The 24,303-nt window shown below is 44.6% G+C and overlaps 1 protein-coding gene across 1 annotated transcript in view; it reads left to right on the top strand.

The window, feature by feature from the left end:
* The window catches only part of LOC126234961 (probable G-protein coupled receptor 158), a 375,069-nt gene that overhangs the window by 294,779 nt on the left and 55,987 nt on the right, over positions 1 to 24,303 (top strand). Inside the window, exon 10 of the mRNA XM_049943700.1 lies at positions 769 to 894. Within this exon, the coding sequence (XP_049799657.1) occupies positions 769 to 894 (126 nt within the window). The remainder of the gene's footprint in view (positions 1 to 768; positions 895 to 24,303) is intronic.

Here is a 24,303-nt window from a genome sequence, read left to right as displayed (position 1 = left end):
AAAATTATGGTCCGAAGCACTTGCACTAAGTTATGAATATTTCTTTAAATAAAGTTTTTCAATAAAAACAGAATATAGTATGATCACCAGCAATCGGTAAACTACAATGTGAATAGTGAAGTTTAATGAAATTCCGCCCTAATAAGAATTTAGTGTGTTAGAGGCATAGGTCGAGATTTGTGATCATCTGCACGTTAATGTGTGCCAACTTCTGTGTGTACACTGTTTTTTCTCTGCAACTAAAAGACTTCGCGCATAAACATCACTTAATTTACAACCTAATGTTTTCTGCACGGTCATAACTGCACCGTAAAGTGGACTACGCCTTTCAGTATAGACTGTCCGTTTGTCTCCACGCATCGACACTTCAATACCTGATCTGCTGCCCAGGGGAAAACCAACTTTAATGGCTTGCTTGTGCCACCTGTACTAACCAATCCAAGAGCAAACTACTCGTAATAATTTATGTAGTAAATATTGATGTAATGTTGTTCAGTACACTTCCTGAGTCACCAACATAAATATCTGTACTTACACTCCTAACGCCCTATATGGATTAGTAATGTAAAGAGCTCGGAAAAGGAAAAAAAGAAAATTGGCAAATGGAGTGGTATAAAAACAAGCGGGATAATCCCACCTTGCTCTGTTACGTACACAGCCATCCTCCACTTTGACGTAACCTGAGTGTGCGCTGTGTCGGTGACACGTTTACTACTGTGTTTTCCCCAGTTGCAGCTCTGAACGTGCTTCGGCGGCCGCGTGTTGCAGGCGGAGCTGAAGCGGCTGTACACGCAGCTGGAGATCCTGAAGAACAAGACGATCCGCGCCGACAACCCACACATCTCCAAGCGGCGCGGCGGCCGCAAGGTGGCTCACAGGCGCTTCTCCCTGCAGGCGAGTCCGGCACGCCGAGCACGCTACACACTACACACTACACAACTACACAACCACACTACAAGCACCAGCACCATGCATTCATCTCGTCTACTCACACTCCGAACACAACAGCGGTAACAGGAACACTAAATACACACGGCAGTAAAGTTCTGACTACAGCGTCATACAACAGGTGCCACGAACGGCACAAACATCTTCACCGAAGACATAATCACAAACACGCTTCCAGCTTGCCGCTACACCCGCTTATTTGGTGGATTCTACTCAGGTCTTTCACACTGCACTAGCTTTCTTGTATACTACTCGACGAGGTCGGTCTTACTCTTTCACTTCACGAGTACGTTCGTCCTCGTAACAATGCCTTACTAGAATACGTCTTTAAATAACTCGCAGGTATGACTCATTTTGAAGTGAAACATCAAGCTTCAGCGGTCCACAGCCTTACCATTTGTTTCACTACCATCAGCTCTTTAATATGTTGGCTTCTCATTAGACCAACAGTGACATTATATGTGCTTATTTACAACTCTCAGCTCTCTATTTAAAGCCCTCAGATATGTCTTAGTTTTTTCTTCTCGCACTTGAAGAAAATCTGGAGACAATATGAAACCAGACTTCATCAAGGAGAGGTCGAAATCAGCGCAACTGTTTAGAATTATGACTGTACTAGAAGAATATCGAGTTTTTTATATTTACTGTTCTACCTAGAAGTTAAGTTCAATGATGACTCAACTCTGCAAGGGAATAATGATGATTCCAGTTATACTGCTGCGTAAAGCTCGAGACGTACAGGTGACAAGTTCCAAGCACAAAGGTAGCTCTCTTATGTCGTTTACTGTTCACAGTAGGCTCAGTATTGAGTTGTTCCATCCTCATCCATAAAGGTGTGGAAAAAAAGGGAATAACATTGTCACGAGCGGAGCTTGTTTAGTACCCATTTCTACCGCTAGGCGTGTACAGCGTATCTCATTGCCAGTTCAGAGCCTCGTGTGTTGTCGACCTGGCTAGTTCTGTTCATTTGCAGTCGTTGTTTTTGCTACCACTGTTTTGTTACTGTTTCGTTTTTTATAGTGGTAAATTTAACTAAAAATCTTTCAGCTGTAAAATTTTGTTTCCTACTCGGTAAAAATGCTGCTGTAACTTTTTTAATGTTGAAAACAACTTACCAAGATGAATTTATGGGAAAAACTCAAGTGTGCGAGTGGTTTGCTCGATTTAAAAATGGTGACATGTCGATTGATGACGAACCTCGTTCTGGACGTCCATCAGCTGCCAGAATCGACGAAACTATTGAAAAATGGAGAGCTTGTGCTCACAGACCGTTGACAGACAATTGATCGACTGCTAGAGATTAGTGAGTTATCTTGGAGCTCGGTTCAACGAATTTTAACGGAAGATTTGGGAATGAAAAGGGTTGCTACTAACGCACCTGCACACGCACCCATCTCTGTTACACAGTTTTTGGAGAAAGTGGCATGGTTCAGCTGCCCCACGCAACCTATTCGCCTGACCTGGCTCTGTGCGATTTTTTCTTATTTCCACGCATGAAAAGGGGCATGAAACGACACGGATTTGACAATAATGAAGAAGTCAAGGGAAAAAAACGAGGAAGGAGCTGTCAGCCATTTCTAAAGTGACTACAAAAATGTTTCGAATAGTGGACACACCGGTGAGACAAACGTATTTACTGTAATGGCGAGTATTTGGAAAGGGATATGATTGTTTTGTAAACGATTTGAAAATACATAGCTTTTAAAAAATAATTCAGGTTTTTTGTAGCACCCCTTCTATGTAGATGATATCGGTTTTCGCGTCTAAATTCTGACATTTATTAGACCTATCTCGAGATCCAATGTTCTCTATTGTTTGTATATACCTTTCAATATCTCTCTCCAAATACAGTTTATGCTCTCTAGCACCATGGCAGTTATATCGTAAGGCATGTTATACCTTGTCCTTTCGGATGAATATCATCTACCCACACCTGAATAAATCAAAGAAGAAGTATCACACAAGCAGTTTAGCAGACCATGCGGTAAAAGTTGTTGACTAGAATATCATACAGAAGAATGTGAAAGAGAATTGACTTCCAGTTAGATGACGATCACTTTGGATTTAGGAAAGTAAAGACACCTCACGGACACTTCTGACACTGCGCTTGATAAAAATGGCAAGACTTATGAAGCCTTTAACTATTCTGAAAAAGCATTCGACGATGGAAAATGGAGCAAGATGTTTAAAATATTCAGAAAATATATATAAGCTATAGTGAAAGATGGGTAATATAAGACATGTATAAGAGCCAAGAGGGAACAATAAGAATGGAATACCACGACAAAACTCCTCTACTGTTCAACTTACACACTGTAGAAGCAATAACAGAAGTAAAACAACGTTTCAGCAGTGGGATTGAAACTCAGGGCGGAAAGACATAATGGCAAGGTTCGCTGATGACATTGCTATCCTCCGTCAAAGCGAGGAAGTGATGAAGGACAGGCTGAATAGAAAAAATGTCTACCGGACTCACGATGGGAGTATACCGAAGAAGGGCGAATGTACTGGGCACCACGGAAATCAGAATGGTGATAAACTTGACATCGAAATTGGGATCCATACATTAAATGATGTGAAAGAATTCTGCCATACCGGATCCGGAACATTGCAGGACAAGCGAAACCAATAGTATATAAGAAGCGGAATAGCACAGGCAAAGAGAGAATACCTTGCTAAGGCATGCAGACTACTAACAACGCAGGATCTAATTTGGAGAGGAAATTTCTGAGGCTGAGCTTCTGTAACGCAGCTCTGTACGGAAGCGAATCATGTTCATTGGGAAAATGGGAAAACAAGGGACTCGAAGCATTTGAAATCTGATGTTGCAGAAATATTTAAAACACTATGTGGACTCTTATGATAATAACTGAGGAAATTCTCCGCGCAATCGACCAAGAAATATGTGAAAAAAAATGACTAGAGCACATCGACACTTTGAAATCACTGGAAAAGGAAGACTGAGCGGCAGCGAAGACTGAAGAGTAGGTAATACGTGTGACACGAGATTTGATACCCAGCCGCCAGAAATCTTCTGGCTGCTAATTAGCTGTTCCAGTTATGCACGTGTAATCGTAAGGAAATGCTTGCAGTTGGATCCGAATTGTGAAGACTAGTATAAAGCGTAAATACCATGGCTTGCGTATGTTTGTGAATTAAAAAGACTTTCCAAATGTTTTCATCGTCAGTAATGAATCATTTTCATGTATGTGGAGTGTTACTACGCGTATGTGAGAACCACAAAAGACTCTAGGATAGTTCATTAGGATCGAAATTCCCAAGAGTGAAAATTATGCTCATTGTAAACTACGACAGATTGTGGGCCGTCCTTTACTCGAGCAAGACTACTTGTGGAATCTGGCGACCATAGCCCGTTCATAATGATCATTGATAAGGGCCAAAGAAGCCAAAATCAGCTTCTTTCTATGTGTGCCGTGTTGTGTGGTAATTGTATTCAAATAAGGGAAAAATGGCCGTAAGATTGTTTTCTAGATACGTTTCAAAAATTGTTCTTTCCTGGAGTATAAAGTAAACCACAGAACTTCATTTGGTATGTCAATGGTTTTCCTAAATCCTTAAGGCAGATGCCAGGATGATTCAGCAAGGAATGACACGAGAAAATTATTTTTTTACCACTGCTGAATGGTGAAGTTCTCAGTCCTTAATGAACTTGTCATAGACAAAACGTCTAATTAACAGTTCATCTTGTTAATGCTTGAGTTTATCTTCATGCCAGTTTTATAAAACGTTTTCCGTAAGTGTTGAAAAGACAGTTTGTTAATTCAGTATTCCAGGAAAATCTTGATTTCTCTGCGGGTAAAAGTTTTAACATTGCATTGAGGGTAATTTTCATTTTCGGGTATTACTGAAACATATCTTGGCGTAATAAGAGATAGGTGACAGCAGGAATTCATTAGTAGAAGAGTCAATCGTCAAATTGATTAAATTGTACCATGTTGCAGACGTTTCTTTCCGTGTAAATCTGACATTTTTATTAGCTGGCAACAGCAAATTCGTGAAGCAAGCTTCACATGTACAGTAGGCACTATCATTCCAGATGCGGATACCTCCAAACACTTCCAGCCCAGTTCATCGGGAAATTTCCTTTAATTGTAAGGCAAACGCTAGAACTGGAAATTCACCCCGAAATATCCACAACTGGGAATCTCTCTACCCTACATCCGGATCTCTGTGATTCGGCCGAAGGAATTGTTTTATAGTCGACAGGGTTCCGAAGTGCCCACTTTGTAGATTTTCTCTAGCACTGGAAAGTGTGAGAAAAGACAGGTTGCAATAAACGACGGAATGCTAGTTGGGACACGAAGTCACAGTGACAGGAAGTCACAAATGTTACATGCAGTAAAAATTGTACTGGAGTAAATTTTTCTTCAAATCTTAATTCAAAGGATAACAAAAAGGAAATGGTGAATAGGAATGGAAACGAAAGGGATTGGACTGGGACTGTGAATGTCACTGCGAGTGTGAGTGCGAGAGTGCAAGACTGTAAGTGTGTGCACGAGTGTGGATGTGTGTGTGCGCGCGCGCGCGAGTGTGCATGTGTTCATGTGTGCAAGTGATATACGAGGGTATGTGAGTATGTGCAGGAGTGTTCGTGGCCGTGTTGGAGTGGGTGGAAGTGTGTGGCATTGTGTTGGAGTTTGTGGGATTGTATGGAAGTGTGTGGAAATGTGCTGAAGTTTGTGGGAGTGTGAGGAAGTATGTGTGAGTGTGCTGAGTGTCTGAGATATCATGGCAATGTGTGAGAGTGTGAAGAAAAGAGTTAATGGAATTGGTAGCTATTCAGATAGAGTAACTCATGAAATACGCAGAAATACTGAGAGTAAGTAGACAGAAATAAAATATCGGCAGAAGTACAAATATGAAAAAGAAAGTGTGGGCAGAAAATGTGCTCTGGGCGAAGAAAAACTGGCACATCTTGAACGTATCGTTGAATTAAACACAATTTACTATAAATGCAAACAATAGTGGGACATGAAAATGATGGTGATACATAAGTGGGCGTGACTGTAAGGCCATTCTCGTATCATTAGCCTCCCAGACCTCACCAACAGCAATATATGGACTTCTTTATAGCTTTTACAGTAAGAAAAGTAAGAACTTAAAATTACGGCGAAGAATAGAAGAGGCAGTAACCTCTTACACTGTATGATACTCAAACAGCTGATGGAATTCATGAATAGACATGAAACAGCCTTTACTGGATGTTCTTGAAATGATTGACAACCATGTGCACTCAAAATGTCTGAATCGGAAGTCTACCATTAAATAAAATTTGCTTCTCTATCTGCATTACAGATATTATACCTGAAACCTAATGTAGTATTTGATATATTTGTCTGTTAATTCTTTCATTGTGCCGTGATTTTCGCAGGCATGAGATCAAAAGTGAAGGTCTCGTTAGAAAATCAAGCTGAAACTAATTTGAATAGGAAAGAGAGGATGGTAAAGAATTCCATATTCATCCAAACTGTATTTAAAGCAATATGCCAAAAGTTCGAAATGCTACACCAACTTCACATAATTCTCTTAGCACTGCTCAGAGACTGTGCTGCTACTTACATGCCCCATGGTATTTCGTGTCAGATTTTATGGACACTACTTTGTGGTTGAGTTCCTAACTTTACTTACATACACACACCCTTAAATTCATTTTTATCTTAGGGAAAATAAAGTAATAGCACGCAGCTCATTCTGCTGAACGTGTTAAGCGTAGAATAGCTCTTACGACACTTATTCCCGAAACACTTTAGGCAATGTATTCCATTTCAAGAAGCTTGCAGTTGTTCTAATGCTGCCGATAAAGAATTTTCAAAAGCAGGATTTATTTTTGTGAATTCCCACGTGTATCAGAGGAGCAGGACACAGATATTTATTTACACTACTGGCCATTAAAATTGCTACACCAAGAAGAAATGCAGATGATAGACGGGTATTCATTGGACAAATATATAATAATAGAACTGACATGTGATTACATTTTCACGCAATTTGGGTGCATAGATCCTGAGAAATCAGTATCCAGAACAACCACCTCTGGTCGTAATAACGGCCTTGATACGCCTGGGCATTGAGTCAAACAGAGATTGGATGGCGCGTACAGGTACAGCTCCCCATGCAGCTTCAACACGATACCACAGTACATCAAGACTAGTGACTGGCGTATTGTGACGAGCCAGTTGCTCGGCCACCATTGACCAGTCGTTTTCAATTGGTGAGCGATCTGGAGAGTGTGCTGGCCAGGGCAGCAGTCGAACGTTTTCTGTATCCAGAAAGGCCCGTACACGACCTGCAACATGAGGTCGTGCATTATCCTGCTGAAATGTAGGGTTTCGCAGGGATCGAATGATGGGTAGAACCACGGATCGTAACACTTCTGAAATGTAACTTCCACTGTTGAAAGTGCCGTCAATGCGAACAAGAGGTGACAGAGACGTGTAACCAATGGCACCCCATACCATCACCCCGGGTGATACGCCAGTATGGCGATGACGAATACACGCTTCCAATGTGCGTTCACCGCCATCTCACCAAACACGGATGCGACCATCGTGATGCTGTAAACAGAACCTGAATTCATCCGAAAAAATGACGTTTTGCCTTTCGTACACCCAGGTTCGTCCTTGAGTACACCATCGCAGGCGCTCCTGTTGCGATGCAGCGTCAATGGTAACTGCAGCCATGGTCTCTGAGCTGATAGTCCATGCTGCTGCAAACGTCGTCGAACTGTTCGTGCAGAGAGGTTGTTGTCTTGCAAACGTCCCCTTCTGTTGACTCGGGGATCGAGACGTGGCTACACGATCCGTTGCAGCCATGGGGATAAGATGCCTGTCATCTCAACTGCTAGTGATACGAAGCCGTTGGGATCCAGCATGGCGTTCCGTATTACCCTCCTGAACCCACCGATTCCATATTCTGTTAACAGTCATTGGATCTCGACCAACGCGAGCCGCAATGTCGCGATACGATAAACCGCAATCGCGATATTCTACAATCCGACCTTTATCAAAGTCGGAAACGTGATGGTACACATTTCTGCTCCGTACACGAGGCATCACAACAACGTTTACCAGGCAACGCCGGTCAACTGCTGTTTATGTATTTTGCCACCGGCGCCAACCTTGTGTGAATGCTCTGAAAAGCTAATCATTTGCGTATCACAGCATCTTCTTCCTGTCGGTTAAATTTCGCGCCTGTAGCACGTCATCTTCGTGGTGTAGCAATTTTAATGGTTTGTAGTGTATTTAGGGTGTGGTGTAGCAACAGATGTCTACAATAAGGGAAAAAGAAGACATGTGAAACCACCATTTGCACGCTTCGAGCGCAGTCATCTAGTGCCAAAGGGGTGGCGTCTCGTGTGTCTGGATTCATTATAGCATATTCCCGATGAGAGCATTTCTTGACAGCGTATTTCACATTTTGTTCACTAATGCCATTCACAAGCAGGAGAGTTGTAGATTCCCCGTTATTTTGCACATTACAGCACTGCCTCTGCCATGGCCTATACGTAGTCAGTTGATTCTAGTACGCGCAGTGCGTATCGCATTGAACTTCCATAGTTTAACTGCGGGGTTAATGACACTTGATTGATTTATTGTTGTTGAGATCTGGTATAATTTTCTCCTGGCCTTAAAATTATTTTTCATGCCGTGCCTCGCTTAGTTTCTTACCTTAAACGTGTTTTGAAGAATGTCATTTAGGACGCAATACGAGTAGATAATAAGATCCTTTGGACGTGTCGGGTCCACCGTTTTCACTTCCTGTACAGATGCTTCGTGCCATCTAAATTATGGTAGTGCGTCGTTAAGATGTGCAGCCACGGCGTAGAAGCCCACTTCTCAGTTATTCTAATAATAAGAAGTTATGCCGGCGGGCATCTATCTTATTAGTAAGATGCGTTGCCATAATGGGCACGGTATTCGGCATCCTGGAGCACTAAGACTAGAGATACGTTAGGGGATGTTACATCTTCTATGAGCTTGTAGCTAATATTGTTGCTGTATCTTCCGGATCGTACGACCGTGATCTATGAAACCCTTTCGCGCCAGACGTTTCGTCCAGATCTGCGTTGGTCATCTTCAGAGCTATTCCTGGTCCCGCTGAGTCTTGCAGACCGACGGATCGGGCGTCGGAGAACGACATAAACACCGGGAAAAGGGCAGTGGAGTGGTACAGATTTACACTTGAACAGGACATACAATCCTTGTTAAAGATAGAATTTAACTACACTCCTGGAAATTGAAATAAGAACACCATGAATTCATTGTCCCAGGAAGGGGAAACTTTATTGACACATTCCTGGGGTCAGATACATCACATGATCACACTGAAAGAACCACAGGCACATAGACACAGGCAACAGAGCATGCACAATGTCGGCACTAGTACAGTGTATATCCACCTTTCGCAGCAATGCAGGCTGCTATTCTCCCATGGAGACGATCGTAGAGATGCTGGATGTAGTCCTGTGGAACGGCTTGCCATTCCATTTCCACCTGGCGCCTCAGTTGGACCAGCGTTCGTGCTGGACGTGCAGACCGCGTGAGACGACGCTTCATCCAGTCCCAAACATGCTCAGTGGGGGACAGATCCGGAGATCTTGCTGGCCAGGGTAGTTGACTTACACCTTCTAGAGCACGTTGGGTGGCACGGGATACATGCGGACGTGCATTGTCCTGTTGGAACAGCAAGTTCCCTTGCCGGTCTAGGAATGGTAGAACGATGGGTTCGATGACGGTTTGGATGTACCGTGCACTATTCAGTGTCCCCTCGACGATCACCAGTGGTGTACGGCCAGTGTAGGAGATCGCTCCCCACACCATGATGCCGGGTGTTGGCCCTGTGTGCCTCGGTCGTATGCAGTCCTGATTGTGGCGCTCACCTGCACGGCGCCAAACACGCATACGACCATCATTGGCACCAAGGCAGAAGCGACTCTCATCGCTGAAGACGACACGTCTCCATTCGTCCCTCCATTCACGCCTGTCGCGACACCACTGGAGGCGGGCTGCACGATGTTGGGGCGTGAGCGGAAGACGGCCTAACGGTGTGCGGGACCGTAGCCCAGCTTCATGGAGACGGTTGCGAATGGTCCTCGCCGATACCCCAGGAGCAACAGTGTCTCTAATTTGCTGGGAAGTGGCGGTGCGGTCCCCTACGGCACTGCGTAGGATCCTACGGTCTTGGCGTGCATCCGTGCGTCGCTGCGGTCCGGTCCCAGGTCGACGGGCACGTGCACCTTCCGCCGACCACTGGCGACAACATCGATGTACTGTGGAGACCTCACGCCCCACGTGTTGAGCAATTCGGCGGTACGTCCACCCGGCCTCCCGCATGCCCACTATACGCCCTCGCTCAAAGTCCGTCAACTGCACATACGGTTCACGTCCACGCTGTCGCGGCATGCTACCAGTGTTAAAGACTGCGATGGAGCTCCGTATGCCACGGCAAACTGGCTGACACTGACGGCGGCGGTGCACAAATGCTGCGCAGCTAGCGCCATTCGACGGCCAACACCGCGGTTCCTGGTGTGTCCGCTGTGCCGTGCGTGTGATCATTGCTTGTACAGCCCTCTCGCAGTGTCCGGAGCAAGTATGGTGGGTCTGACACACCGGCGTCAATGTGTTCTTTTTTCCATTTCCAGGAGTGTATATCTAGCTGTCGTCTGTGAAAGATAAAACTTATCTGTCGATTCTGTAGATCCACTGTTGCTGTTGGTGTTCCGGTTTGATGCAGCTCTCCATGCTACTCTATCCTGTGCAATCTTCTTCATCTCGCAGTACCTACTACAACCTACATCCTTCTGAATCTGCTTAGTATATTCATCTCTTGGTCTCCCTCTATGATTTTTACCCTCCACGCTGCCCTCCAGTACTAAATTGGCGATCCCTTGATGCCTCAGAACATGTCCTATCAACCGATCCCTTCTTTTACTCAAGTTGGGCCACAAATTTCTCTTCTCTCCTATTCTATTTAGTACCTCCTCATTAGTTATGTGGTCTATCCATCTAATCTTCTGCATTCTTCTGTAGCACCACATTTCGAAAACTTCTCTTCTTGTCTAAACTATTTGTCGTCCATGTTTCACTTCCATACATGGCTACACTCCACACAAATACTTTCAGAAATGACCTCCTGACATTGAAAATGGCTCTGAGCACCATGGGACTTAACATCTATGGTCATCAGTCCCCTAGAACTTAGAATTACTTAAACCTAACTAACCTAAGGACATCACACAACACCCAGCCATCACGAGGCAGAGAAAATCCCTGACCCCGCCGGGAATCGAACATGGAACCCGGGCGTGGGAAGCGAGAACGCTACCGCACGACCACGAGATGCGGGCTCCTGACATTTAAATCTATACTCGATGTCAACAAATTTCTCTTCTTCAGAAACGCTTTTCTCGCCATTGCCAGTCTATATTTTATATCCTCTTTACTTCGACCATCATCAGCTATTTTACTCCCCAAATAGCAAAACTCATTTACTACTTTGTATCCTTTCCTAATGTAATTCCCTCAGCATCACCCGACTTAATTCGACTACATTCCATTATCCTCGTTTTGCTTTTGTTGATGTTCATCTTATATCCTCCTTTCAAGACACTGTCCATTCCGTTCAACTGCTCTTCCAGGACCTTAGCTGTCACTGGCAGAATTACAATGTCACCGGCAAACCTCAAAGATTTTATTTCTTCTCCGTGGGTTTTAATTACTACTGCGAATTTTTCTTTTGTTTCCTTTACTGCTTGCTCAATATACAGGTCCACTGTATGTGTCAATAAGTCTGATGCCTTCTTTTCTATGGAATCAGTGCCCATGTTTATAAACGATGCAGACACATTGCGACCACCACCTATGTTCAGCGTCACCGTGCAGTGACCACTCAGAGACGGCAGGCGGCAGTACCAGCAGTGGAGGGTACATAAAGCGTGTTACGGGGAGTGGGGTAGGGGGCTGACGGGTGCAGAAAAAAACTGTTGTCGTTGTCGTAAAGTGGAAACGGAGCGATTTATCTCACGTCCAAAAGGCTGTGATCATTGGCTTTCGGACCACGGGTGGAAGCATTTCCGAAACGGATAAGTTTGTTAGCTGTTTGCGTGTCTCTGTGGTCAAAGCATATCGTGCACGGCATAATGGCACTGTATAATACCGGTGCCTAGGCAAGTGTGGTACAACACGGGCGTTAGATGACAGAGGTGAACGACGCCTGGCGAGATGTGTCCAGGCGAATGGAAGTGCAACTCTTGAGCAGCTGTCCGCCAGATGAACCATTGAGCTACCAGTAGTTTCTCGTCAACGACAGTTTAGCTAACATTGCTGCTTTTGGGCCTAGATGGCAGGCGCCTAGTTCATGCACACATACTGATATTCATCGGTTACAAAGACTGGAAGTTGCCCGCTAATACTGCAGCTGGATGAGGACTAAGTGACGACAGATGGCCTTCTCAGATGAATCACATTTTACAGTCCTGGAAATTGAAATAAGAACACCGTGAATTCATTGTCCCAGGAAGGGGAAACTTTATTGACACATTCCTGGCGTCAGATACATCACATGATCACACTGACAGAACCGCAGGCACATAGACACAGGCAACAGAGCATGCACAATCTCGGCACTAGTACAGTGTATATCCACCTTCCGCAGCAATGCAGGCTGCTATTCTCCCATGGAGACGATCGTAGAGATGCTGGATGTAGTCCTGTGGAACGGCTTGCCATGCCATTTCCACCTGGCGCCTCAGTTGGACCAGGGTTCGTGCTGGACGTGCAGACCGCGTGAGACGACGCTTCATCCAGTCCCAAACATGCTCAATGGGGGACAGATCCGGAGATCTTGCTGGCCAGGGTAGTTGACTTACACCTTCTAGAGCACGTTGGGTGGCACGGGATACATGCGGACGTGCATTGTCCTGTTGGAACAGCAAGTTCCCTTGCCGGTCTAGGAATGGTAGAACGATGGGTTCGATGACGGTTTGGATATACCGTGCACTATTCAGTGTCCCCTCGACGATCACCAGTGGTGTACGGCCAGTGTAGGAGATCGCTCCCCACACCATGATGCCGGGTGTTGGCCCTGTGTGCCTCGGTCGTATGCAGTCCTGATTGTGGCGCTCACCTGCACGGCGCCAAACACGCATACGACCATCATTGGCACCAAGGCAGAAGCGACTCTCATCGCTGAAGACGACACGTCTCCATTCGTCCCTCCATTCACGCCTGTCGCGACACCACTGGAGGCGGGCTGCACGATGTTGGGGCGTGAGCGGAAGACGGCCTAACGGTGTGCGGGACCGTAGCCCAGCTTCATGGAGACGGTTGCGAATGGTCCTCGCCGATACCCCAGGAGCAACAGTGTCCCTAATTTGCTGGGAAGTGGCGGTGCGGTCCCCTACGGCACTGCTTAGGATCCTACAGTCTTGGCGTGCATCCGTGCGTCGCTGCGGTCCGGTCCCAGGTCGACGGGCACGTGCACCTTCCGCCGACCACTGGCGACAACATCGATGTACTGTGGAGACCTCACGCCCCACGTGTTGAGCAATTCGGCGGTACGTCCACCCGGCCTCCCGCATGCCCACTATACGCCCTCGCTCAGTCCGTCAACTGCACATACGGTTCACGTCCACGCTGTCTCGGCATGCTACCAGTGTTAAAGAATGCGATGGAGCTCCGTATGCCACGGCAAACTGGCTGACACTGACGGCGGCGGTGCACAAATGCTGCGCAGCTAGCGCCATTCGACGGCCAACACCGCGGTTCCTGGTGTGTCCGCTGTGCCGTGCGTGTGATCATTGCTTGTACAGCCCTCTCGCAGTGTCCGGAGCAAGTATGGTGGGTCTGACACACCGGTGTCAATGTGTTCTTTTTTCCATTTCCAGGAGTGTATGATCCGTAGGACAGATGGCCGTTAACGTGTACGGTGTGAAAACGTTTGAATGCAAAAGACCTGGAACAATGGTCGGAGCGTTATGGTCCGGGGAATGTTTTCGTGGCATTCCTTGAGTGATCTCGTCAATCTGGATCAACAGAAGTATGCATCCTTCTTCGAGGACTGTGTCCACCCCTACATGCAGTTTGTTTTTCCTTGGCACAATGACATCTACCAGATAAGTCTACCGTACTCCCCCGACCTCCAAACGAGAATCTGTAGGATCAGCTCGATCCGGCTGTTAGAGCTATGCCTCCTCAAGCGAGAATTCTGGCACAGCTGGCGACGGCGCTGTAGTCGGCATGGCACCACATCCCTGTCAGTACCTTCCAGAACATCACAAACTCTCTTAGTGCACATCTCGCAGAGATCTGCGGTGCGAAAGGTGATTATTCAGGCTGTGCTCACAATCCCGGACTTGCACTAATTGTCAACTTTTTCCACTGACTAAAATCAGTGCCTTCCGGCAGCTAATGTCGTTAATTCCTTTGTGAGTGGCTAGTGTGTATTTCTGTGGCTTCTCTATACAACCGTTCGTACTACAGTAGATAAAATTTTGTTTCTGAAGACTTCATGGTTACCTGATTCAACAACATTCTTTGGTACAATAGATATTCTGGTCTACGAAGGCTTTTGTGATTTTCCGGTGTGTACTTCAATTACTCTTTGTAGCTCTAATGTGAACCTGAGCATATGTACAAACAACCAGCATTTCGAAATAGGAGGGCGTTTGTCCTTTGTAGATCGGAGGACACGTCCGAAAGAGCAGACGCCCGATATATACACTATTGGAGATTAAAATTTCTGCATCACGAAGATGACGTGCTACAGATGCGAAACTTAACAGACAGGAAGAAGATGCTGTGATACGCACGGTTGGCGCCGGTGGCGACACCTACAACGTGCTGACATAAGGAAAGTTTCCAACCGATTTCTTATACAAAAACAGCAGTTGACCGGCGTTGCCTGGTGAAACGTTGTTGTGATGCCTCGTCTAAGCAGGAAAAATGCGTATCATCACGTTTCCGACATTGATAAATTTGCATAGCTTCAGGCGAAATTCCTCACCAGGCCCTCCTTCTTGGCGGGAGATCCTAATGTTTTAGGTATCTTTATGTGCTCCCTGTGTGCTCAGAACTAAAAAGAACGACGTAACGTGATCGACCGGAATACTAGAGACACTGACCAACACACCTGTGCAGAACTTCATCGCATTTTCACTGTGATTTCCATTTCGTGACCGATCGTTCCTTTCTTTTCGAATAACCCTCGTATGAATGATTTGCTTCTGCTGTGGTCAATGTTGTCCCTGAAAAAGCGTTCTGCAAGAATCCATCGAGCGACACGGTGTCATATACAACAGATAGGTCAGCAAAAGGTTAATGATTACTTTAGGCCATTCTGGAATCCTGCCATTGTATCAGAAACCTATCTGGAATGTTTGTGTAGCTTTGTTTCTTCTTCTTATTTCGTATAGTCCAACTAAGGACCACGACATTTAACTATTGCGTTTGGAGTGGGCTTTGACGTTTGCCCAGTAGTTACACATCCTCTGACTGTGTTGTTCCTTCCTCTCCTGTGTCCAGAGGGCACCAGTCTTCTTTCTTGGTAGTCTGTCCTGGAACCTCCTTTGTCTAAGCTTATTCCTGAGTATTCTCCGATCCTTCAGGTTTCCTTCTGTTATTCCCAGTTATTGGAGATCTTTCTCCACTTCCATTAACCATGGTGACTTGGTCTCCCTCTATTGCTAGAAACAGAGACGCTGGTTGGTCAATCTGTCACGATGCATCCTGTAAACGTGTCCATAAAATTCTAGATATCTTTTCCTAGCTACATCCGTGACTCTTTCAAAGTACTCGTAGAGCTCTCGGTTGGGACGCCTTTCGTAATTGTCGCCTTCGTTGACTGGCCCCAGTATCTTCCTCATTATCTCTCTCCTGGATTTCGAGCTTTTCAGTCAGTCCCTTCCTACTGAGTATTTAACATTCTGATGCATATAAGGCTTCACGATGGATGACTGTCTTGTAGTGCTTCAGTTTAGTATTACGGGAGAGTTTGTTTATTAATCATTAAACTCTGTTGCGTATTAAGCATCCCGTGAGTTAGAAACATATGTCGAACAATGATGTGAATACTAGGATCACATCTGCCATAACTTCAACATGATGAACAAATTATGCTGATACCTCATATGTAAATGATTCATTTCGTGCCTGCACCATTACTCTAAACTTAGTGTACGCTTTAGCCGAATATTGTGCAGTGTAGCTTGATACACCAACTATTGGGTTTCCAGTTTCAACGATCGCTGTCGTATGAGCAATACACTTGGAATTCATGGATTTAATCGCGTTCTTCTCACGTTGAGCACTTTTTGGCAGGGCTAAAGCAGCGCCTACCAACTGCGACCGCATAGTTTCAGAGTCACAATCATAAACTCAACTTTTGTCACAAATGAAAAGTTTCGAATGAAAGAGTTTATTAGTAATCTGTTTTGCATTTCCCTGCGGACTGCTTTGGTTATGCTCCAGTCGCCGTAATATCGCCTTAGATGTAATTATCTGCATGTCACTTCATCTGCTAGAATCGTTCATTTCTACTGCATCTCATTGTCCGTGTGTCACGTGAACCTTGGGTAGCACATCCAGCATTTTACTCAGTGCCTTCCCTCACATTCGCAGCATGATCAAGTTCGATGTTATTTAACTGTCGTGCCCAATTTAGATCATTTTATATGTTCTGCCATTTCTAGACCACCGGTCTGTTACTGTTTTCAAAAAAGGGACTGCCACTATAAATTAGCCTTAACCAGCTTAAAATATGATACTATACAATCTTTCCAAAACCAAGAACACATAAAGTCATATTAGTGGAAATAGGTTCGCTAATAAAGGGTTCAACTGGTCATATTAGAGATGACTGCTACAGTGACTGAGCAATAACCTGCCGCTATACCGACGTCCTTATAAGAAAATTTCGAATTCGATAATAGCTGGGGAAAATTTCAAAGAAATTGTCAAAATTTTTTCTGCAGGTTGTACGATCGCTACGTAAGTAAATATTTCCAATATTGTAGATCTGATATAATTAACAGTGACGATCTAAGAAGCGAAAAATAAGCTGAAGTGGATTGAATTTTGTGTTAACGAGGGCATTGGCACAAATGCCTCGTAAACAAGGAGACATGGGTCCAAGCCCCAACCGTGGCAAATATTTTAATTCATTTCTTCAGATTCTACATTGTCGTAGATAAAGGTCAGACTCAAATGTCTCAAGGAAAATTTAATTATATCAGATCTATACATCATCTGCACCTGAGATAGAGGCAGGATTCCCCCATTACGTCCAATGATGGGGTGCTATTACAATACCTCGGCAATGGTGACGATCTGAGAAGTGGAAAGTAAGCTGTAGATGTGAACTGAAGTTTTTATTAGGGAGGGCATTGAACTAGCGTAGTTCATGCAGTTGTGTTATCTCTACTGCTGCGATGATGTAATGGCTACCACACCTGCTTGTTAAGCAAGAAGATCAGAGTTCTAGTCTTGGCCAGGACAGAAGTTTTAATTCACTTCTTCAGATTCTAACATTATCGTAGATCACAAATCTACCATGCCTGTGTCTAGAACTGTCGTTGCAACTTCTCCATTTCATAAGAAGTGCAAATGCCCTAAGTATAATTTTCAATGTAAATACAAGCGATGTGCTGTTTCAGCTGTCAAATTCAATCGGCTTTTTAAGAGATCACTATCGTGTATCATCTTACATGAAAAATCGGATCACAGGTCGCTTAACTGTAACTGTAACAGTACAGCTACGTTACCCACCATGGTGTTCTGAATTAAGTTAGTAATGACCTCAATAAAACAAAACTGGAGGAATAGAGAGCTAGTCGCGACAGTTAAGCTACAATCATTGCATTTCCACATCTTCGACACCATCATGTTACTCCTTGACACTGAAGTAGTGCTAAACCTAACAAAGAAAGCATTTGATGTTACTACATTTATACAGAAATTATCTTTGTATCGCATGTAGTGCAGTTTTATCGATACGTATATGAGGAATACTTTTCACCGCGGCCACCCTTCCGTCTCAAGTTGATAAGTTTTTTATGATGTTTAAGAGAAACAGTAGTTCACCAAAACAATGTACAAATATACAGAACCATTCGCAACGTCTTTTCGATCACATCATTCACATAATACGCAATCTCTGCGCCATATACTCTCATACAAATACAGAAAAATAATTTTCTATTTTTTACAAACATTTTTTTCTCATTTATGTCTCTTGCTATACGTAGATTGAATAAAGGTAGTTTTCATTTCTGCTTGCTGATTTTTGTGTATTCGTGTGCGTGTGTGTGGTTGTTCGACGGGAGTGTGGAACGGTTTCATTAACAGAGAGCAAGGATGAGAGAAACGGGGAAAGAGAGAATCAAGAGGCACGAGAGAGTTAAAACAAAATTAGACGGAAAGAAATGAGAACTGAGTTGATTAGTTGATTTTCCACAGCACAGCGTTTCATCGCAAGTTTGCGACTTCATCAGGGCTCCAAGCGCAACGTACCGGAGTTAAGTGGGGATGCCGGCCCTTCTTACGGCCGCTCTATGACTCCACCTGTTGCTCCTTTCTCGTTTCAATGGCGTAGCTGATTGCGACTGTCAAAGCTTGGTTGTCTTCCATTGCTTCGTGTCCACATAAAAACGACCATGTGGCCTGAACGTAAAAAAGAAGATGCCCTGTCCGTCGCCGTCCTTTATAAAATTCTCACAGAGTCTCTGTGGTTCAGATACGCAAACGTGGTGGAATCTATTTATGTAAGCTATGTAAGAAAGTCTGCGGCTATAGCTTTGACAGCTTGCTCTGGAAGTTTGTTTACATTTAGTAAGATTGTCGACTTTAGCCCGTACGTCTTACGTTTGGTGCTCCATAGTATTTGAGACATCTGCCAGTTCGGCTGTCTCCCCTCTTATGCTTCGACCTGCACAATTCTAAGTTCACGTTACGCTCACAAAGACGATGAATATATCATACGAACAATCCTTCCCTATGGGTGGAGTCATCCACCTTCAATATGTGACAGCACAGCTTGCCGTTGTTGTGCTCCAATACCTAAATATATGCGTATAAATAAATAGCAACACCAAAAATAACTAAGATACAATAATGAAATTTCAGGAATACAAGTAACATACACTACTGGCCATTAAAATTGCTACACCACGAAGATGACGTGCTACAGACGTGAAATATAACCGACAGGAAGAAGATGCTGTGATATGCAAATGATTAGCTTTTCAGAGCATTCACAAAAGGTTGGCGCCGGTGGTGACACCTACAACGTGCTGACATGAGGAAAGTTTCCAACCGATTTCTCATACACAAACAGCAATTGACCGGCGTTGCCTGGTGAAACGTTGTTGTGATGCCTCGTGTAAGGAGGAGAAATGCGTACCATCACGTTTCCGACTTTGATAAAGGTCGGATTGTAGAATATCGCGATTGCGGTTTATCGTATCGCGACATTGCTGCTCGCGTTGGTTGAGATCCAATGACTGTTAGCAGAACATGGAATCGGTGGGTTCAGGAGGGTAACATGGAACGCCGTGCTGGATCCCAACGGCTTCGTATCACTAGCAGTCGAGATGACAGGTATCTTATTCGCATGGCTGTAACGGATCATGCAGCCATGTCTCGATCCCTGAGTCAAAAGCTGGGGGCGTTTGCAAGACAACAACCATATGCACGAACAGTTCGACGACGTTTGCAGCAGCAGGGACTATAAGCTCGGAGACCATGGCTGCGGTTGTCCTTGACGCTGCATCACAGACAGGAGCGCCTGCGATGGTGTACTCAACGACGAACCTGGTTGCACGAATGGCAAAACGTCATTTTTTCGGATGAATTCAGGTTCTGTTTACAGCATCATGATGGTCGCATCCGTGTTTGGTGCCATGGCGGTGAACGCACATTGGAAGCGTGTATTCGTCGTCGCCATACTGGCGTATCACCCGGGGTGATGGTATGGGGTGCCATTGGTTACACGTCTCGGTCACCTCTTGTTCGCATTGACAGCACTTTCAACAGTGGACGTTACATTTCAGAGGTGTTACGACCCGTGGCTCTACCCATCATTCGATCCCTGCGAAACCCTACATTTCAGCAGGATAATGCACGACCGCATGTTGCAGGTCCTGTACGGGCCTTTCTGGATACAGAAAATGTTCGACTGCTGCCCTGGCCAGCACATTCTCCAGATCTCTCACCAACTGCAAACGTCTGGTCAATGGTGCCCGAGCAACTGGCTCGTCACAATACGCCAGTCACTACTCTTGATGAACTGTGGTATCGTGTTGAAGCTGCATGGGTAGCTGTACCTGTACACGCCATCCAAGTTCTGTTTGACTCAATGCCCAGGCGTATCAAGGACGTTATTACGACCAGAGGTGGTTGTTCTGGGTACTAATTTCTCAAGATGTATGCACCCAAATTGCGTGAAAATGTAATCACACGTCGGTTCTAGTACAATTATTTCTCCAATGAATACCCGTTTATCATCTGCATTTCTTCTTGGTGTAGCAATTTTAATGGCCAGTAGTGTATTTACCGCAAGATCATTGGTTTATGTAAGCTCGAGATAAGCCTGCGAGAAACATCCCATAGATGTTCGGACTCACATGCGGTTCCTCTTCGTCGAAATGTCTTGGCTCAAACTCGTCTAGGGGTTGAACTGCACGTGTCGCATTACACGCACTATATTAGACACTTGTGACCCTTTGGTCAAATTGTCTGGCTGATGGCGAGTGTGCGAAATACAACGTTAACATAACATATAATAACAGTAATAATAATATCGGGAACTAAATTAACGATCCATAAATGATGTAGGCCACACTGTTGCTATTTGGTTAGAACAATGTTTATTCAGAAATCAAACTAATAGCGAAAGTGGCCGTATTTAGAATTAACATTACACTGGAGCGCGTATCCATTCGACGCAGTCCGATCATTCACAATCTCACTGCGAAACACAATACTCCACCTCGATATTTACACGAAATTTTAGAATTCAGGCTCGCGGCTGCTCACCGCTCAGAGACTAAGTCCCGCGATCCCACACAACGCGAAATTTTCTAAGTCGTTTCACTTCCTAGCTGCCTAAAGACCGACTGTTCGCTTTCGCGCCTCGATCCGAACTGTACTCTGTGGTGTCTAGAACAGAACTGCCCTCTGCCCGCCCCGACGGCGTTTTCTCGCTCGCCAAATATCCTCACTCAATTCACTAGGGCAGTTCCCTTTCCTGAAGCCGTCCATCTGATTGGCTACAGCTCATTCTAAATTATTTTACATTCTAACACATTTAAATAATCAAAACTCGACCTCTTTCAAGCTCTAAATAAAGTAACAATAATGTCCATTACGTAATAAACGTTAAATTCTTTTGCATAAAACCAATACAGTTTCCTTCTTAACTTTGAATGTCACGGCCAGTAGCCTTGCACCAAAGTGCTTTCTGATAAATGAATAAAGAACAAAAGTAACTATTATGCACTAAACTTTACAACCAATATTCTATCACCTAATGATTCAATAAGGCGTCATGCTGTCATCGTTCAGTGTGTTTTGTGTGAAGGAAATGATGATCTGATGCTTAACTGTAAATACTGATAATTTAAATTTACCATATGTTTTAAACAAATAAAGTTACAGAGCTGATATTTACTACGTTTGTCATTTTAATGAAGCGTTTCTATATGAAATGTCGATCGTTAAGATCGACTAAAGCGTTCAGATTTTAGCATTCAGGTCTTTCAGAATGAGATTTTCACTCTGCAGCGGAGTGTGCGCTGGTATGAAACTTCCTGGCAGATTAAAACTGTGTGCCCGACCGAGACTCGAACTAGGGACCTTTGCCTTTCGCGGGCAAGTGCTCTACCATCTGAGCTACCGAAGCACGACTCACGCCCCGTACTCACAGCTTTACTTCTGCCAGTATCTCGTCTCCTACCTTCCAAACTTTACAGAAGCTCTCCTGCGAACCTCACAGAACAGGTCCCGAGTTCGAGTCTCAGTCGGGCACACAGTTTTAATCTGCCAGGAAGTTTCATTCAGGTCTTTGTTACAAAACTTGTTAATTTCACTTTAACAGTAAATCCTAAACTGTTATAGATATGATCAATATTCAAGTTTTATGGAGAATGCCATGAATTTATGGAGTATGGCAAATTAAAATTACTGTGACTTCATTCCTTGCTCTACTACAGAGTTAAATAGCTTTCATGAATGTTTCCCTTTATATCCTATCTTAGGTCCGCCATATTTAACACTGCTACGCCTCCTCGGCCAGAAACGGCTTCTACTGGGTTTGCCTATGACGTAGGTTCTCATCTGTCTCACTCGTGCACTACAGCGCTTAGGCCTGAATAGACGCCTGTGAGTTTCCCCATCTTGTGGTGAATCTGCGCCCTTTGTGGCACGTAGTCCTGGACGACAGGTTCGCTTCACAATTGCTCGTTAACTCACAAGCCATTGTAAAAGTAAAATTCTGATACACTTAAAAACAGTGTAACCGCCAGAATGTTGAATGCAAGTAGGCAAACGTGCATGCATTGTGTTATACAGGTCAGTACCTACATCGTATAAACTGTTTCTCTTGCTGGTGAGTTTTCCGGTTGCATGGTCGTGGTCCATGAAACATTTTTGTTCCTGACGTTTCATCCAGAGAGGTGCTGAACATCTTCAGAGGTGCTCTTTCTACTGCTCAGTCTTGGATCGGCAAAACTCTATGACGCCAGGAGCATCTCTGAAGATGTCCAGCACAGGTCTAGACGGAACTCCCAGAAGATTCACCAGCAGCTAAGACATCCCGTCGTGAAAGACTTCATTCTACGAGGGTCATTTCAAAAGTACTGCACACTGCGCATGTGCGACCGTTACACTGCGCATGTGCCGCATATCGGTTTGTAGGATGGAGTTCCCTGCGTGTTGCCGCGCGGGATTAGCCGAGCGGTCTTGGGCGCTGCAGTCATGCACTGTGCGGCTGGTCCCGGCGGAGGTTCGAGTCCTCCCTCTGGCATGGGTGTATGTGTTTGTCCTTAGGATACTTTAGGTTAAGTAGTGTGTAAGATTAGGGACTGATGAGCTTAGCAGTTAAGTCCCATAAGATTTCACACACATTTTTTCCCCCTGCGTGTTGAACTTGGTCGGTCAGAATAGAGATGGTTAATGCTGACTGTGGAAGATACTGGAGTTTTCGTCTCCCCATATGTACTCCGTTTGAGACGGAACTGGTTATCGAGCAGGCCGAGGTAATATGTAGACACTCGGTAAAGCACATTGTATTACAACAACAGTATGTGGACAAGCGTCATTCTCTTGGAAAAAAATGGCTCTGAACACTATGGGACTTAACATCTGAGGTCATCAGTCCCCTAGAACTTAGAACTACTTAAGCCTAACTAACCTAAGGACATCACACACATCCATGCCCGAGGCAGGATTCGAACCTGCGACCGTAGCGGACGTCGCGGTTCCAGACTGTAGCGCCTAGAACCGCTCGGCCACCCGGCCGGCTACTGGTGCCAACTGCTGCTCAAATGACTGCAGCAGATGTAGTGACCACCACTGCCAGCAGTCTTGTACAATGACTACATTCCTACCAAGGGCTTCTCAGATATCGTAGAAGGAACCTCCAGCTTCTCGTAGCCATATTACACGACCTCGTTCAAACTAAGTGAAGTGTTGGTAACGATCTGCTTGTCACCTTAAAGGCATTCTTGACTAACATAAATTCTTCCGAGTCCAATCTCAAAGGTAATCTCACGACCGTTGTAGCGTGTATTTAAAGAAAAACGTGATATGCATGCTCATATTGACGCTACTAGCGCCATTTTTACGAAAGTGGTGCAAAATTTTAACAGACATTATTGCTTCCAGGTGTAGAAACATGCCTACCAGCTTTTGTTTATGTCGCAGAGCTCCTTCCGTCAGTGCAAAAATGGCGAGGTGTTAATTTTTTGGCTCGTCAGCGCACCTTTTTTCATTGTGTCCCCCTTCTAATCAATTTTTTATACACTGCTGTTACCGTTCGTTGGAGAAAAATTTTAGTAACTTGGTGTTCAGCAGCTTAACTTCAGTGACGAGTTTTGAGTAAACTCATTTTCAGAATATCGAAGGACGGAGGGGGCTTCATACAAACGTTATGGTGTCCTGTTTTGAACAAGGAACCAACATCAAGGTGCAACTACGGAGCTAAAAGAGGCCAAAACACCCACATTTTTATGTTGTAATAAGTGTAAACAATAAATACCACTTCCTGTTCCTTACAAATACTACATGCACAAAAACCTAATACTACAAGAAAGAAAGATAATGAGTAAAAGTATTACTTCCTACC

The sequence above is a fragment of the Schistocerca nitens genome, chromosome 2 (assembly GCF_023898315.1).
Source record: "Schistocerca nitens isolate TAMUIC-IGC-003100 chromosome 2, iqSchNite1.1, whole genome shotgun sequence".
In the NCBI taxonomy this organism is placed as follows: domain Eukaryota; kingdom Metazoa; phylum Arthropoda; class Insecta; order Orthoptera; family Acrididae; genus Schistocerca; species Schistocerca nitens.
The sequence above is the reverse complement of the archived record's forward strand: the minus strand, read 5'-3'. Positions and strand labels throughout refer to the sequence as shown.